This window comes from Crocodylus porosus, unplaced genomic scaffold (assembly GCF_001723895.1).
Source record: "Crocodylus porosus isolate Cpor-Errol unplaced genomic scaffold, CroPor_comp1, whole genome shotgun sequence".
NCBI classification, from domain to species: Eukaryota; Metazoa; Chordata; order Crocodylia; family Crocodylidae; genus Crocodylus; species Crocodylus porosus.
Window position 1 is genome coordinate 26,158,471 of NW_017728943.1, and position 13,130 is coordinate 26,171,600.

Genomic DNA, 13,130 nt, shown 5'->3' on the forward strand with positions numbered 1-13,130 from the left:
ACATTCCAAAAATCTATCTGCATCTTTCAGCACCTAAAAATGCCTTTGTAGATCCCCCCCTTTGTGCAACATCTCACTCAACCCATCTGTAAAATGGAGGGAATGATACTCCTAAGGTAAGGTTCAACTCAGGAACACAGAATGTGACATGTGCAATAATTAATACCAGTAAGTGGGAGAGGTGATATTCAAACTCTTCCAGTTCAGTGCTGCTTTCCCTAGGCCAGAGGAACTGTTACTGGTACTGCAGCATCTGACTTCCATCACAGGTGCCAGTTCCAACCCTACCAGGTGAGCAATGTCTAGGAATTTCCAGATGCTGACTACTGTAGAAAGAAGCAGCCATGTGCTAGCTAGCCTTCCAACAAACAATGCCTGGCTTACCAGGACAACCATATGATTACAAGTGGGGTGTACTGCCAAAGTCTCTATTTAGCATTTGAGGAGAAAACTTGCAGACAAATAAGTTTTACAAGTTATATTCTAAAGGTATTTAAAGAGATTATATCCACCAGAATTTTTTCCCCCAGTATTTTCCCATCTTTCAGGCAGACCTGAACATATTTCTTTCAGCAGTCCAGAACATCAGTCCACATTTTACTGAGGCCAGATATCTCAACCAAGTCAAAGCCTCATTAGCAGGGACCCTAGTTTTCCCTGATAGAAAATCGCAAGTTCTCTGATAACCCCCTCCCCAAAATCCACAGTTACAATGAAAGGCCACTATATATATATATATGAACACAATGTTTTCTTAATATATTTACAATTTTAAAGCAATTTGCAAGACTACCTGTGCCTCACTCACTATAATAAAATAAATTTTAAATACCTCTACATTTTGGTATTTGATTGGGGGTTTTTTATTATGGAAAAATGAGACATCCCCCTGCCCCCTTAGTTCACAGAATGCAGGTCCAGGCCCCTCACTCTGAAACCACAGCCCCCTGGCCCTGCTGGTGCCCCTTGTCCATGACCCATATCCCCCTGCGTCCCCCAGCTGCCAGGGCTATAGGGTCAGGGACCTGGGTCCGCATCCCTCTGTCACCCGCAGCAGTGCCTGAGCCCTAGCTACCATCCACAGGAGGCAGCAGCTGCTGTAGCAGAGTGCAAAACCTCGGTCCCCCAACCCTGCTGCCTGCCCACTGACGTTACGGGCAGGTGTGGGGTCGGGCTCCCTGTCCTACTGCCCTTCTCCAGGACCTGCACAGCCCAGCAGATGTGACCCAATGCTGCAGGGCACAGCGGGGAAGCTGCTTGCTGCTGCGAGGTCTACACTGCCCTGACGAGGTGTCCCCTCCTGGCACGGCAGCAGAAGGGGTGGCAGCTGCAGGGCTGTGCCCCTCACTGCTCTCACTTACACACAGGACACCTCGCTAGGGAAGCATGGAGCTTGCAGTGGCAAGCAGCTTCCCCATGCAGCCTCGCTCTGCCCTGCAGCAGTGCTTCCCACCTGCTGGGCTGTGGAGGCCCCAAGGGAGGGCAGCAGGGCAGGAAGCCCACACCCAGAGAGGGCAGCCTGCACCTGCCTCCACCCCCTGAACAGATTTGGGGGGGTACGTGTCCCCCCCCACCCCACTGGGAGTGCACACAGCAGTGAGGAACTGGCCCCAGCACCCTGGATAAGCCACCTGCAACCCCATTCTGCTCCCCACTAGGGCCCTGTGGCTGCGCATTGCAGCCCTGGGGTCCAAGCAACTCCTGGTTGGGCAGCACCCTATCCCCAGCCCCAGTCCCACCCAACTCCCTCCCTCTCTATGGGGGCCTCATTTAAACTCCCCCAACTTACCTGCTGGAGCTACTCTCCAGGTTGCCTGGGCCCCCCCCGCCTGACCGCCCTCCTTCGGCTCACCCCAGTCCCCTGCAGGCTGGAATTCTGCCAGCCTGCAGAGAGCTCTTTGTAAAAGAGTAAAATCTGCAGGTTTCTCTGCTAAAATGAAAAATCCACCATTTCCTCAGGTAAAGGGGTAAAAATCCATGTTTTTCTCTGTTTTCCCACAAGAAACAGAAAACCCAGATCCTCTGCTTATTAGGTTAGGCAACAAATAAACGTATAACAAAGGATATCTATCGCCCGAAAGAATTTTACAAGCCCAAAAGACATTACAGGTGGATAAGACAAACAAGTGACAAAGATGCACTAGCAGCACTTGGGAGATTTTCAAAGACACAGATGGCAGTTAAGCACCTAACTCTAATCAACTGCCTTGTAAAGCTCCTCCTCATCCCCCACAACACGGTGATACTGCACTATTGCTTATGTAAGAAACTGAAAATGTGCTCTGTGTTGTGTGCTTACAGGGAACTACACCACGTGATCTGAGAGTTCATGCAACAAGTACTGTGTTTTCTTACAAACTGTGTACCACCATATAAAAAACCCCCCAAAACCTCACCTCATTTTGGGAAGGCAGGATGAATGATGACATTTACAGAGTTATGGCTGAATCCTGACCATCTATACAGGCAACAGCTATAGTTTAACCCTCTTACGGCTGCTGCCAAATTGGCAAAAGCTATTGTTAATTCAGCAGCAGCTGTGAAAAGGTTGAAACAAACTGTGAAACTATAACACCCTTCCCCATCCTTGGCTGTGAAGGACAATCCCTGTAGCTATTACATTGTCCCTGTGCTTCAATTCCAGTGCAGAAATCAGCCTTTCTACTGAAAGCATGCATGCCAGTTTTAGAGGTATGGTTTTTGGGAAAAGACCATGTAAGCACGCAAATACAGCGATTTTCCTGCTTTTTATGAACATTTACTGAACAGAAACCTTTTGGTGCTTTGTGGCAACTCTTAAGTGGTGGCTGCACTGGGCCCTACTTTACTTGGCACTGTTTCTAGAGAACCTACACTGGCCTTTTAGATTTTGCTAGAGCTGCAAGAAAACAAAGCAGACCCACAGCATCAATCTATATTAATCCAAACTGCTGAAGGCAGTGCCAGAAGTCATTGTCCATAGTTGAATGTTAGCTTCCTATATGCCACCAGATAGATTTTTCATGAAAGGCGGCCTAAACACGTGATGTAAACAGTCACCAAATATTCTATTTGCTGAAGTATCTTTGGTGTGCCATTACTTACCAACACAACATTTTTGACACCATTTGGTGTCAGGAATTTTAGTAGATACAGCAAACTTCCTACAGGATACAAAAACAAAATTATTAATCTGCTAAAAACAGCAACTCCATCTCCTACTTATTAAGATGCGCAATAAAGGGAATAATATCCACTCAAAAGAACTAAAACAAGGGAATCATACGGTACTTATCTATTTTTTTCTTGAAAACAATACCCCTAGCACATTTATAGACAGACATGTTTGTCTCCCCTGGAGCTTGGAAGCAGTTAAACCTAACTTACAGTAACTAGAGCTACTATTTGCGACCACTTATCCTTCAAAATGGACAACTCAAATACTGCTTTGTCCTGCTCAGAGAGCTACCTTTTCTTCCACTCCAAACAAACTATAACAACTACTTTCACTTTTGGCATTTAACCTATAAACAGGCCCCCTACTGTCATAAATTTCGTGCAAGCAATAGAAGTACAAAGTCATTTTTTTATTTTTATTTTTTTTTTAACTTTGGCTGTGTTTCATTGTTTGTATTGGATTTAACTCTGAGTTCTTTTCCTGGTTAAATATGATTCTCCTGTGAGATTTTTAAGGGCAACCACAGTTCAAGGTCTTTTACTGCAGTTAAAATTAAACCCCAAAACATGGGGTCAACTTATATGCAGGGCTAATTTATAATCAGAACAGAACTTATAATTAGATCTGAAGGATGACAGTGAAGTAGTTTTGGGCATACCTGTGGGAAAAATTTGCAGAAGGTTTATGAAAAGATACAGCGGTGGGGGTGGAGGCTACATCCAACAGAGACAGAGAAAAGGACATTAAAATATCTGAACTGCAAGATGGCAACAGCTTGAGCAAGACCTTTTGGTCATATGGATGAACAGGAAAAGTATCTTAAAGATGTTATCCAAAATGATTGAGCTAAAATGTGAACACAAGTTGTATGTGAGAATCAAGAGAAAGAGCAGGGTGGAAGATGTTAGACAGATACAATGCATAATTGATAAGGTGTTGGCCACAGTTGCAGAGAAAGGATGGATGGAAAAGACTTTGGAAATAGGTAGTTTAGGAGGTTTGGTTTTGCGTTGCTGAGCTTCAGCTGATGATCAGACATTCAAGTACAGGGAAATGAGAAAGTCTAAAATTTTAAATTGAACAAGTTACAAGTTTGTAGAAGAGGTAGATTATAGAGTCATCAGCAAAGACAGGACATTTCAATTTGTATTTGTAAAGGGCATTATACATAAGCAAGGTATCCAAAGAGAAGAGAAAGGCCAAGAATGGAGCCATGATGGAACAGCACAGGAAGATGGAGAGAATGAAGAAGATCCCATTAATAACACTGAATAACCTACTTGAGAATCATGGACAGAACAAGGAAAGGACTGAGTTTAACAACACTTTCCTTCTTTCGTTTCAAGGGAAAAAAAACACAGTCAAAAAGGGCTGACAGGCTGAGAAGGAAGAGGAAGATGAAGCACTGCTTCAAGCTATGGCAGGGAAGAAATCATGAAAGACTTGGCAAGAACTCCAAAAGAGTCAAGGAAAAGAAGCTGGTTTGGAGACCATGACGATTGCAACCTGTAGCACTCTGCTACCTCCAAATGTTCTAAGCCTCATAAATCAAGCTTGTAACATTCTGCAAATGTATGTGCTGAAGCCCATGCAGCTGCTTTGAATTCTACTTTGCATTTTCTCTTCAGAGAATTTTACTCTCACTTCATTTACATTTTTCATACTGAGCTCATTCTTCAGGAAGCTCTTGGCAACCATGGTAAAGTGCTTTAGGATGCAGTAGAAAGATCATTTATCTTGCTATTTCTGTATTTCAAATATGCATTTTGTAATCTGCACGGTTACTGTGTCCTGTGGATGCCTTTTACTGAGGGGAAGACGACAGCAAACAGCAACGTGGAATATCAAAATTACTGTCCTGCTTATGTGCATTGTGACTGCCCTTTCCATATTCAGGCAGCACAACATTTTTCTTGGGATGTGATGGGACTAGACAGGAAGTTTCCTGAGCCCTTTGGAATGTAGATGAAATGTCATCTTGTGCTGGAGCTATTTTGGTAATCTCATGATGATCCTGACCTTGTAAAATTGACCACATTGGTCCACTGCTACTGGTGTTCTCAATCTGCATAGCCTCCTGGCTAATGGGGAATGAGGAAAATAAGACAAACTGTGAAATAATTCATAAAGTGGGTGAGATAGATGTTGCAAAAATCAGATTTAAATTCCAGGGAGAATACAGTTTTGGTTCATTTAACAGCTGTCTGCAGGCAACTTCACAGAAACCATTCCTAACTATGATTAATAAATTCAGGGCTACAAATTGTAATCTCAGAAAGCTGGGAATCATAACTGCTGATAAGTCCATCTGTTAAGAAGTTATAATACTGTGAAGTACTCTGGTGATCTGTTCTGCCTTATAAACATCAATGCCATCTCCAACCTGAATCCTCAGTTAGGTTATTTTCACCATTTCTCTCTCTCTCAAGTAGAAGGTATGTTATGGCTCATGGAGGCTACGCTAAATTGCAAACTAATCCCCTTGGGGTAGCAGACTGGGTCTTTAATTTGACACCTGGACTATTTTGAGACACCACAGCCTCCTAAGGATCGCTCCAATTTTATACGATGTTTGCTGGCAAGTATCATCTGTGGGACTCCATACAGAATTTGCATTACATTTATTGCCAGAGCTTTGTAATCTTATTGTGGAAAAAGTACTTCTTTAACCTTCTGTTTTGGTCTAATGAGAAAGTTTCAAAAATAAAGAGGAAAGGAACTGGAACAGAAACTTTTATTTTAGAAACAGGTTTATTTTAAGCTATCTACCTATTCACTATGCAGCTAAGTACACTTATTCCTCATTTCTTCTCCTAAGGAAACTTGTTCTGTTGCTTCTAAATCTAACATATACTCCATTTCCTATGGGAGTACCTCATATTTAAGAAGACTCCTTATCACTAGAAACAGAGTGAAGGAGGAATGCACAACTCCAGGCTTCTGCAGGTAAATAAAGGATAATTATGGATTCCTGTATATCCAATGTTTCATGGATCTAAGCATTCATAATTTTGTCTTTTTAAACCAATGCTGGGTTGGCAGCACAATATGGCGCAGTCACACTCAGCCTCTGCTGGGGTGATTATTGTTTCTGGTTTTATTAGTAGCTCCGTGGTTACAAGACTTGTCTCTGAAAAGAAAGTATCCTTTCTTTAATACCTCAGGCTGGGACAAAAGTTGAACACTTCCTAATTGGTACTGTTTCAATCTCTTCCCCCTGGTTCTTGTATAAATATACCTGAACCTGACTCCCGGGGGTTGTTTTACAACAGAAACAGCCAGAGCTTCCCTGAAGGAACAATTTGTAGCCTTAGAAACACATGAGTAATTCCAGAGTGGTAAAGAGATCAGAATCAAACCTAAAGCCTCTCTCTGGGCAAGAAAATTAAATATGGAGAATTCAAGTTTTCATGCTGGAATACACACAAGTTCTTCTCTTGATTTATGTGCTTATGCTCTAAATAATGCCAGTAGGAGGAATTCATTTGAACCTGAACTTGAGACTATAGCTGCAAATTACTTGGAATCCCCATTATTTCATGCAACTATCCTGGAGTCTCAGAATTAAGGTGTTCCACTGAACATTGCTGATACATTTAAGTAATGTATATTTACCTGGGGAGTATTCTGTCAGGAAGCTTGTGTGCTGGAATAGCAACAGGTAACTTTTGCATTTGTCGTGCATAATCAAAGAGACCTGGTAAATTATGTGAATAAAGCTGAGAAGCTTTACCTGAAGATTAAAAAACAAAATAATGTTTCAAATATAAAATAAACTGGGCTCAAATACTGACATTCAAAGATAACAGAAACTCTTACCAGATATTGATAACAAGCAATTGTTCATTACATACAGCCACGTGCATCTTCGGGGAAACAACTGTTAAAGAAAAGATGCATTAAATTTAATACGCACAAAAGGCTATATAATGCAATAAATTTATAAGTTACTATCTGGATAAACAACAAAACCGAGTTAACGTTGCTATCTGTTGGTAACAAAAAAGAGCCTGAGAAAAGTTAAACAAATAATATTTACACAGATTTTAGAATTAATGATATATGTTGTAGCCATGGTGGTCTAAGAATTATAGACAAACAAAACTCTTGGGTTAGAGGCAATATCTTTTATTAGATCAACTAAATAGTAGGAAAAAAATTTATATAGCTGAAATATGGAAGATACCATATTTTAGCTGTCTGGAAATGGAAACTTCATTGCTAGCCAAGAAAGACAATTTTTTCACCTCCCTGACTGACACTGGACACTAGTGCTGCGCAAAGCATGTAATATTCGATTCGACAGCCATGTCGAATATTAAATCGGGTCCCACTTTGATTTGCCGTCCGCTTCGAGTCGAAGCTCAGTCGAATATTCGAGCTACTTCGATTTCCCTATAGGCTATAATGGGTAAGGTTGAAGCAGGCTATAACTTTGGCATTTCTTGTCTGATCTCGATGAAACTTGGTGCCCTGTGCAGTCTCATCCCTTGTAGCGGGAGGAAAGAGGCTGCATCTGATTTTGGTGGGGGGGAGAAACTGCAGCTCTCCCGCTTGCAACCCCCCTTGTTCTCCTTCGTGCAGACTGGCCAGTGTGGCCATCTGCCTTTCCACCCCACTTCATAATGTGTTCCTTCGTATGTAAACTGGAACCTCTAAGTGTGCTGTGCGCCACGGATTAGATTTCTGGATGTTATGAAAATGTGTTTATGTGTGTAGATAATATATTGAGAAGCACTGGTGTGGTGGAAAGAATGAATGATGTATTAAAAAAAAAATTATAAACTAAATTCCTATATATAGAATAGATCCTAGGCTACTACTAACCCTATCCAATATAAGCGTAAACTAATATGAAAATAGTTACAAAATAAAAGCACAAAGTTCTCAGAAATCCCTGTCGCTGGCATTGCAAGCAGGGACTCTGTTGAAGATCAAGGCTTCTAGCTGTCATGGTCTGATGCAGAGGTGCTGGAGAACACCAGCAGCTCAGAAACCGACCCCAAGGCAGAAAGCAGGGAAGCTGAAAAACTGAGGCCTTTTATGCATTTTCTCTGTCCCTCCCCCAGAGCACTGGGATTGGAAGAGACCTCAGAGAATGCTGACAGGTCACTGGCTAGCCACACATGTCAGTCATGAAAGCACTCCTTCCCCCTCTCCCTCCTTACTTTCCTTTTTCCCCCCCCCCCACAGGGAATCCAGTATAGGCAAGTCGAATATTTGACCCGCGCTGTTAATATTCGACTACTGGTATTCGATTCAACAGCTATTCGACCAGCTACTATTCGACTCAACTTTCACTCTTCAAGGTCGAATATGTCAAATATTTGTTGAATCGAATATTAAGTCGAAGCTTTGCACAGCCCTACTGGACACCTCCAGGGATGAAGCCTGCCTAATCAACATATCACAGAACAACTCTCTCCCAAAATGGCTGAGTTACCCAGGGGAATAAACTTCTATTCTCTCCATCCCCTGTGCAAAATGAAGTTTCTTTTCTACCCGGGAGACTTTTTACAATATTTGAATTCTCCTCAGCCTGAAGAAGTGTGTTTGGACCCAAAAGCTTGCAAAGAATTTTTTTTGCTACTATTTAGTTGGTCTAATAAAAGGTATTGCCTCTAACCCAAGAGTTTTGTTAGGTTAGAATTAATTAATAGAATTCCTTGGGTATACATAAACTGTATATTGGGGTGGTCAATTATTTGGGCTGGGGGGACATTTAGGGAGTTCTGATGAGCTGCTGTGGACCAGGTCAACACCCTCCCCCCCACCAGAACTCCCTAAGTGATAGATTACTAGACCAGTTCAGGGGTACTGGACAGAGGAGCAGGGTCTTAATGGAGAATGGGCTGGGACCCCTGCGAGCAGGGCACGCTTAGCTAGGTGATGGGGATAGGGCGGTGGGCAGTGGCATCTGGGAGTAGGATGGGTGGGCAGACAGGGCCAGGATTGTGGGGCAGTGACAGGATAGAGCTGGGGCCCACGGCAGAGCCATGATCTGCTCCCAGTATGGTCCTGCACTGCCACCACTCCATGATCCTGACCCTAGCCACCCATCCTGCTCCTGGCCTAGCCACTCATCTCTGCCCACCTGTGGCCCATCCCATCTGCCTGGCCAAGCGTGCCCTGCCTGCAATGGTCCCGGGCTGGTTTTCACAGAGACCCCGCTTGCCAGCCTGCTCCATCCGGTGCCCCTGGAGGAGACAGTGTAGGGCAGATGGGCTGGGGTGCCTAGGCAGCCGGGCCAGGTCTGGTGGGTGGCAGCAACACTGGCAGTGGCAGCCAGAAAGAGCTGCCAGGAAGCTGAGTCCAGCTGCTGTGCCACCCCAGTCCCACCATGAACCTGGGGGCAGCAGAGCCGGCTACAAACACCATGGCCCAGGTTCGCCCCCTCCATCTAGGCTGGCAGGGCTGCAGGACCCGAGTGGGGCAGAAAAAATCCCATGATGGGTAAAATCCAGCCCGTGGGCCATATTTTGCCCACCCCGCTACACTTAGTGAAATTTATTTTATGTACTTGCTTTTAGTAAGATTCAGAGGCAGCATATAAAATGTTGCTTTAAGTTGACCAGAATTCTTATTTTAAGTAGTTTTCAAATTTAAATAGACAGCAATCTTCTCTATTAATGTAAAGCAGTACCAAATGTTTTTATTCTCAGTAAATGCAGCATGTTTGATTAAATTAGCAAGTCTTAAGATTGCCACTGGGTAGCATAATATGGGGTGGGTGAGCAGGGCACCAGTGCCAGGTGCCAACAGAGGTGCCAGAATGGCACCAGCTCCCAGCTGGGAGTTGTGATTCAGTAGGGGCAACAGTAGTAGCAGTGGCGGCAGCTGCCCCATGCCATTGCTGTTAGAGCAGCAGTTGGATGCATGCACACCATACTCCTGTTGTAGCAGCAACAGCTGGGGGGGGGCACATTTTTTTAAATAAGTCCTCAAAGTAGCTAGGAATATTGTCCCCTCCCACACCACTCTCCACCAGGGTGCTCATTATGACCTGCTCATTATGTCTCTGACAATTTCCAATTCCTTTAAATCTATTTACTAATGCTAGCAGTGGTTTTCCTCTTTTCTGAGACTATACAGTTTTTGCCTTGACAGCTGAGTAAACTAGTTTCTGGTACACTAGAAAGAACAGTTTACTAACTGTGGTGTCTAAACACAAATTGTCATAGAGATCTTTGCAGATGGATTTTCTTATTGCCCTCCAAAATCTTGGATATAACACACTTATATCCATTTAGTTCCAAAGTGCACAATTCAATTTCAAGAATCTAGTTTATATGTGCTCTCCTATATATAAAATTAAGTCCACTTCTGGAGATACTGAACATATTTTTAGAGGCCTCTCCATTTTTGAAGAAAGCTTGTGACTGATCTAAAGACTTTACCCTAAAAGACTTAATTCTTCTCAGCCTTTTTTAAAATCAGCTCGAAGGAAGCCATATATATCTCAACTCCAAACTGCTCACTAGAATAAGAGTATGATATAAACCAGAGGTGCTAGTTTTCCTTTCTTCTCTTGTCCCAAATTTCAGCAGATCATATTACTTTAATTCAGACCCCTGGGACCTGTGTTAGCTTCTGACAGTTATGTAAGTACGCTTTCCATTACGACTCTGAGCTTGGACTGCAGTTAGACCAGAAGAAAGACAGAAAGGAAAATGATATTCCTAAAACTTGTGCCCCCACCCCTCCCAGCACTCAGTTCTCTGAGGCTGTATACATAACCAACTATTCCTACTTTTGATTAAATCACTGATCACCTTAAAAAGGCTGTTAGGTAACAACACTCACTAGGCAATGTAATAAGGAGTATGGTAGTGATACAAGGAGAACAAAGGAAAGTGTGCATGTAATCCAATTTCACTAGTTATTTTCTCTGCTGTTTCATGGGGCGTATGTAGATGAAACGGGGTCCCTAAAATGAAGTGGTGGGTTTTAAAAAACATCGCTTCAATTTAGGGCCGATTAAACCCGTGGCATGCACACACCCCACTGACTTACCTGCATCTCTGGTGGGGAGGGAAGGGTAAGCTGCCAGCAGGCAGAGCAGTCCCTGGGCTGCAGGGGGAGGTGGTGCTTCCCTCAGCAACAGTGACCCCCTCCCAGGCAGCACCCACCTGCAGGCACCTGGCTCCGGTGGTCCCAGGGGGCACCACAGCCACAGCGGGAAGCACCGGGCCCGTGCGCAGCTCAGGCAGGCTCCCAGGGGGAAAAAAAAAAATGCTCACAGCTTCTCTTGGGTAGAGCCTGCTTTCCTGGGCTGCTCCCAGGCTGCCTGCAGGGCTTCCTACAGAGCCCGGTGCTTCACTCCACAGCTGTAGGGGCAGCAAACTAAAAGTCCTCAGAGGAGTTTTAGTTTGCTGCACCCCAATTTGCCACTCGCATGGGCAAGGGGCAGTGGGGCAGGCCCTATGAGGATAGACTAAAGGGCCTGAACCTATTTAGCCTCCACAAGAGAAGGCTGAGAGGGGATCTGGTGGCCATTTACAAACTCACTGGGGGGACCAGCGAGAATTGGGGGAGGCTCCGTTCTCCTGGGCACCACCTGGGTTTACTAGGAATAATGGCCACAAATTGTTAGAGAGAATTTCAGGAAGACATTACTTTACAGTCACTCTGGAATGGGCCCCAAGTGAGGCGGTACTCTCTCCTACCTTAGGGGTCTTCAAGAGGAGGCTGGACAGGTATTTGGCTGGAGTGACATGACCCCAGCACCTGTTCCTGCCCAGGGCAGCGGGTCAGACCTGATGATCTGTTTCGGGCCCTTCTGACCCTAAGCATTGCGATACTATGAAGTCATACAAGGCGCATTATGCTGCCGAATTTCCTACAGCGGCTGGAATTAATGCACAACACGCCGCCGAGGTGTGCAAAAACCAATACCATTAAAGTGGTGCAAAAGCATCTAGCCTGCTTTGAAGTGCCATGCACACACGCCCCTCGTTTTATCTACACACAGCCTTAAAATGCTTTGGCAGGCGAGGACTATCACATCAGCAATCTCTCTCAGGGCCTCTCTCAGTTTCAAGTTAACTTTAAACTAGCTAGCTTGACCATGAAGACAGCAGCACTGACCTCAGAAGGAGACAGTTCCACCCACTTTTTGCCCAATGACCTATGCTCCAGAGGTGGGAGACCTGGGTCCTAGACTTACCTCAGGCAGAGAGGGTGTGAGTACATTTATCTCCTCCTTCCCACAAAAGCATCTTACACAGGCTACGGAGGCAAGGATCTCTCAGCCCCAGCCCTACCACTGTAGGACTTGGGCTAGGAGATAAGGATCTCCTAGGTCTGGCCCTGCAATTGCAGAGCGGGGGCTGGGAGCTCCCTGCTGTCAGAGCAGAAGGACAGTGTCCCCGCCTGAGTTCCAGTGGCAGAGCTTGCCCTGGCAGCAGATACCTTCCAGGGTCAGGGAGCAACCTCTCACCCCCTGCTGCCTGGGAGCACATTTGCTCCTGGTCAAGTGTCTACATGTGCACTACTGTGTAGTTACTTATCACGAGTAAATCTGCTATTTGTATTTCCAGATAGCAAATTTACTCATGATTACTCATGTGTAGACGCTGACTACACAATAATTAGATCTACTGAGCTGTAAACTGACTTGTGTAGATGCGTCCAGTATATGGCAGACTTACTTCTCAACTCAGCCTTAGTTCAGATGCGTCCATAGTGCTGTCCAGAGCCAACAAGTTGTTTACGCACAATACCAGAAGAACAGATTCTTATTAAAACCCTTTGAGCATTTTAATCAAACAACAATATTCTTTCTGCAAAAATCTTATAAATCAAATAAAAGCAGATTTTCACTATGCAGGGATTATGTTGATTTCTTTAAATCTGCATTTATACTCAAAATATTTTGAAAGCTCAGCCAAAAGATCATGCTTCAAAAACTATCAGCCTGAATGGGAAAAGTCTGACAAGGTTATGAGAAACCAAAAGAAATCTCTTAAAAATG

General features: G+C 44.2%; 1 protein-coding gene across 3 annotated transcripts in view; it reads right to left on the reverse strand.

The window, feature by feature from the left end:
- Positions 1–13,130, reverse strand: part of MAP4K3 (mitogen-activated protein kinase kinase kinase kinase 3) — a 142,923-nt gene that overhangs the window by 19,273 nt on the left and 110,520 nt on the right. For all 3 annotated transcript variants that reach the window (XM_019549060.1, XM_019549059.1, XM_019549058.1), the window contains 3 exons: positions 6,977–7,037; positions 6,773–6,890; positions 3,085–3,143 (listed from right to left, as the gene is read on the reverse strand). In XM_019549060.1, coding sequence (XP_019404605.1) covers positions 3,085–3,143; positions 6,773–6,890; positions 6,977–7,037 — 238 coding nt within the window. The remainder of the gene's footprint in view (positions 1–3,084; positions 3,144–6,772; positions 6,891–6,976; positions 7,038–13,130) is intronic.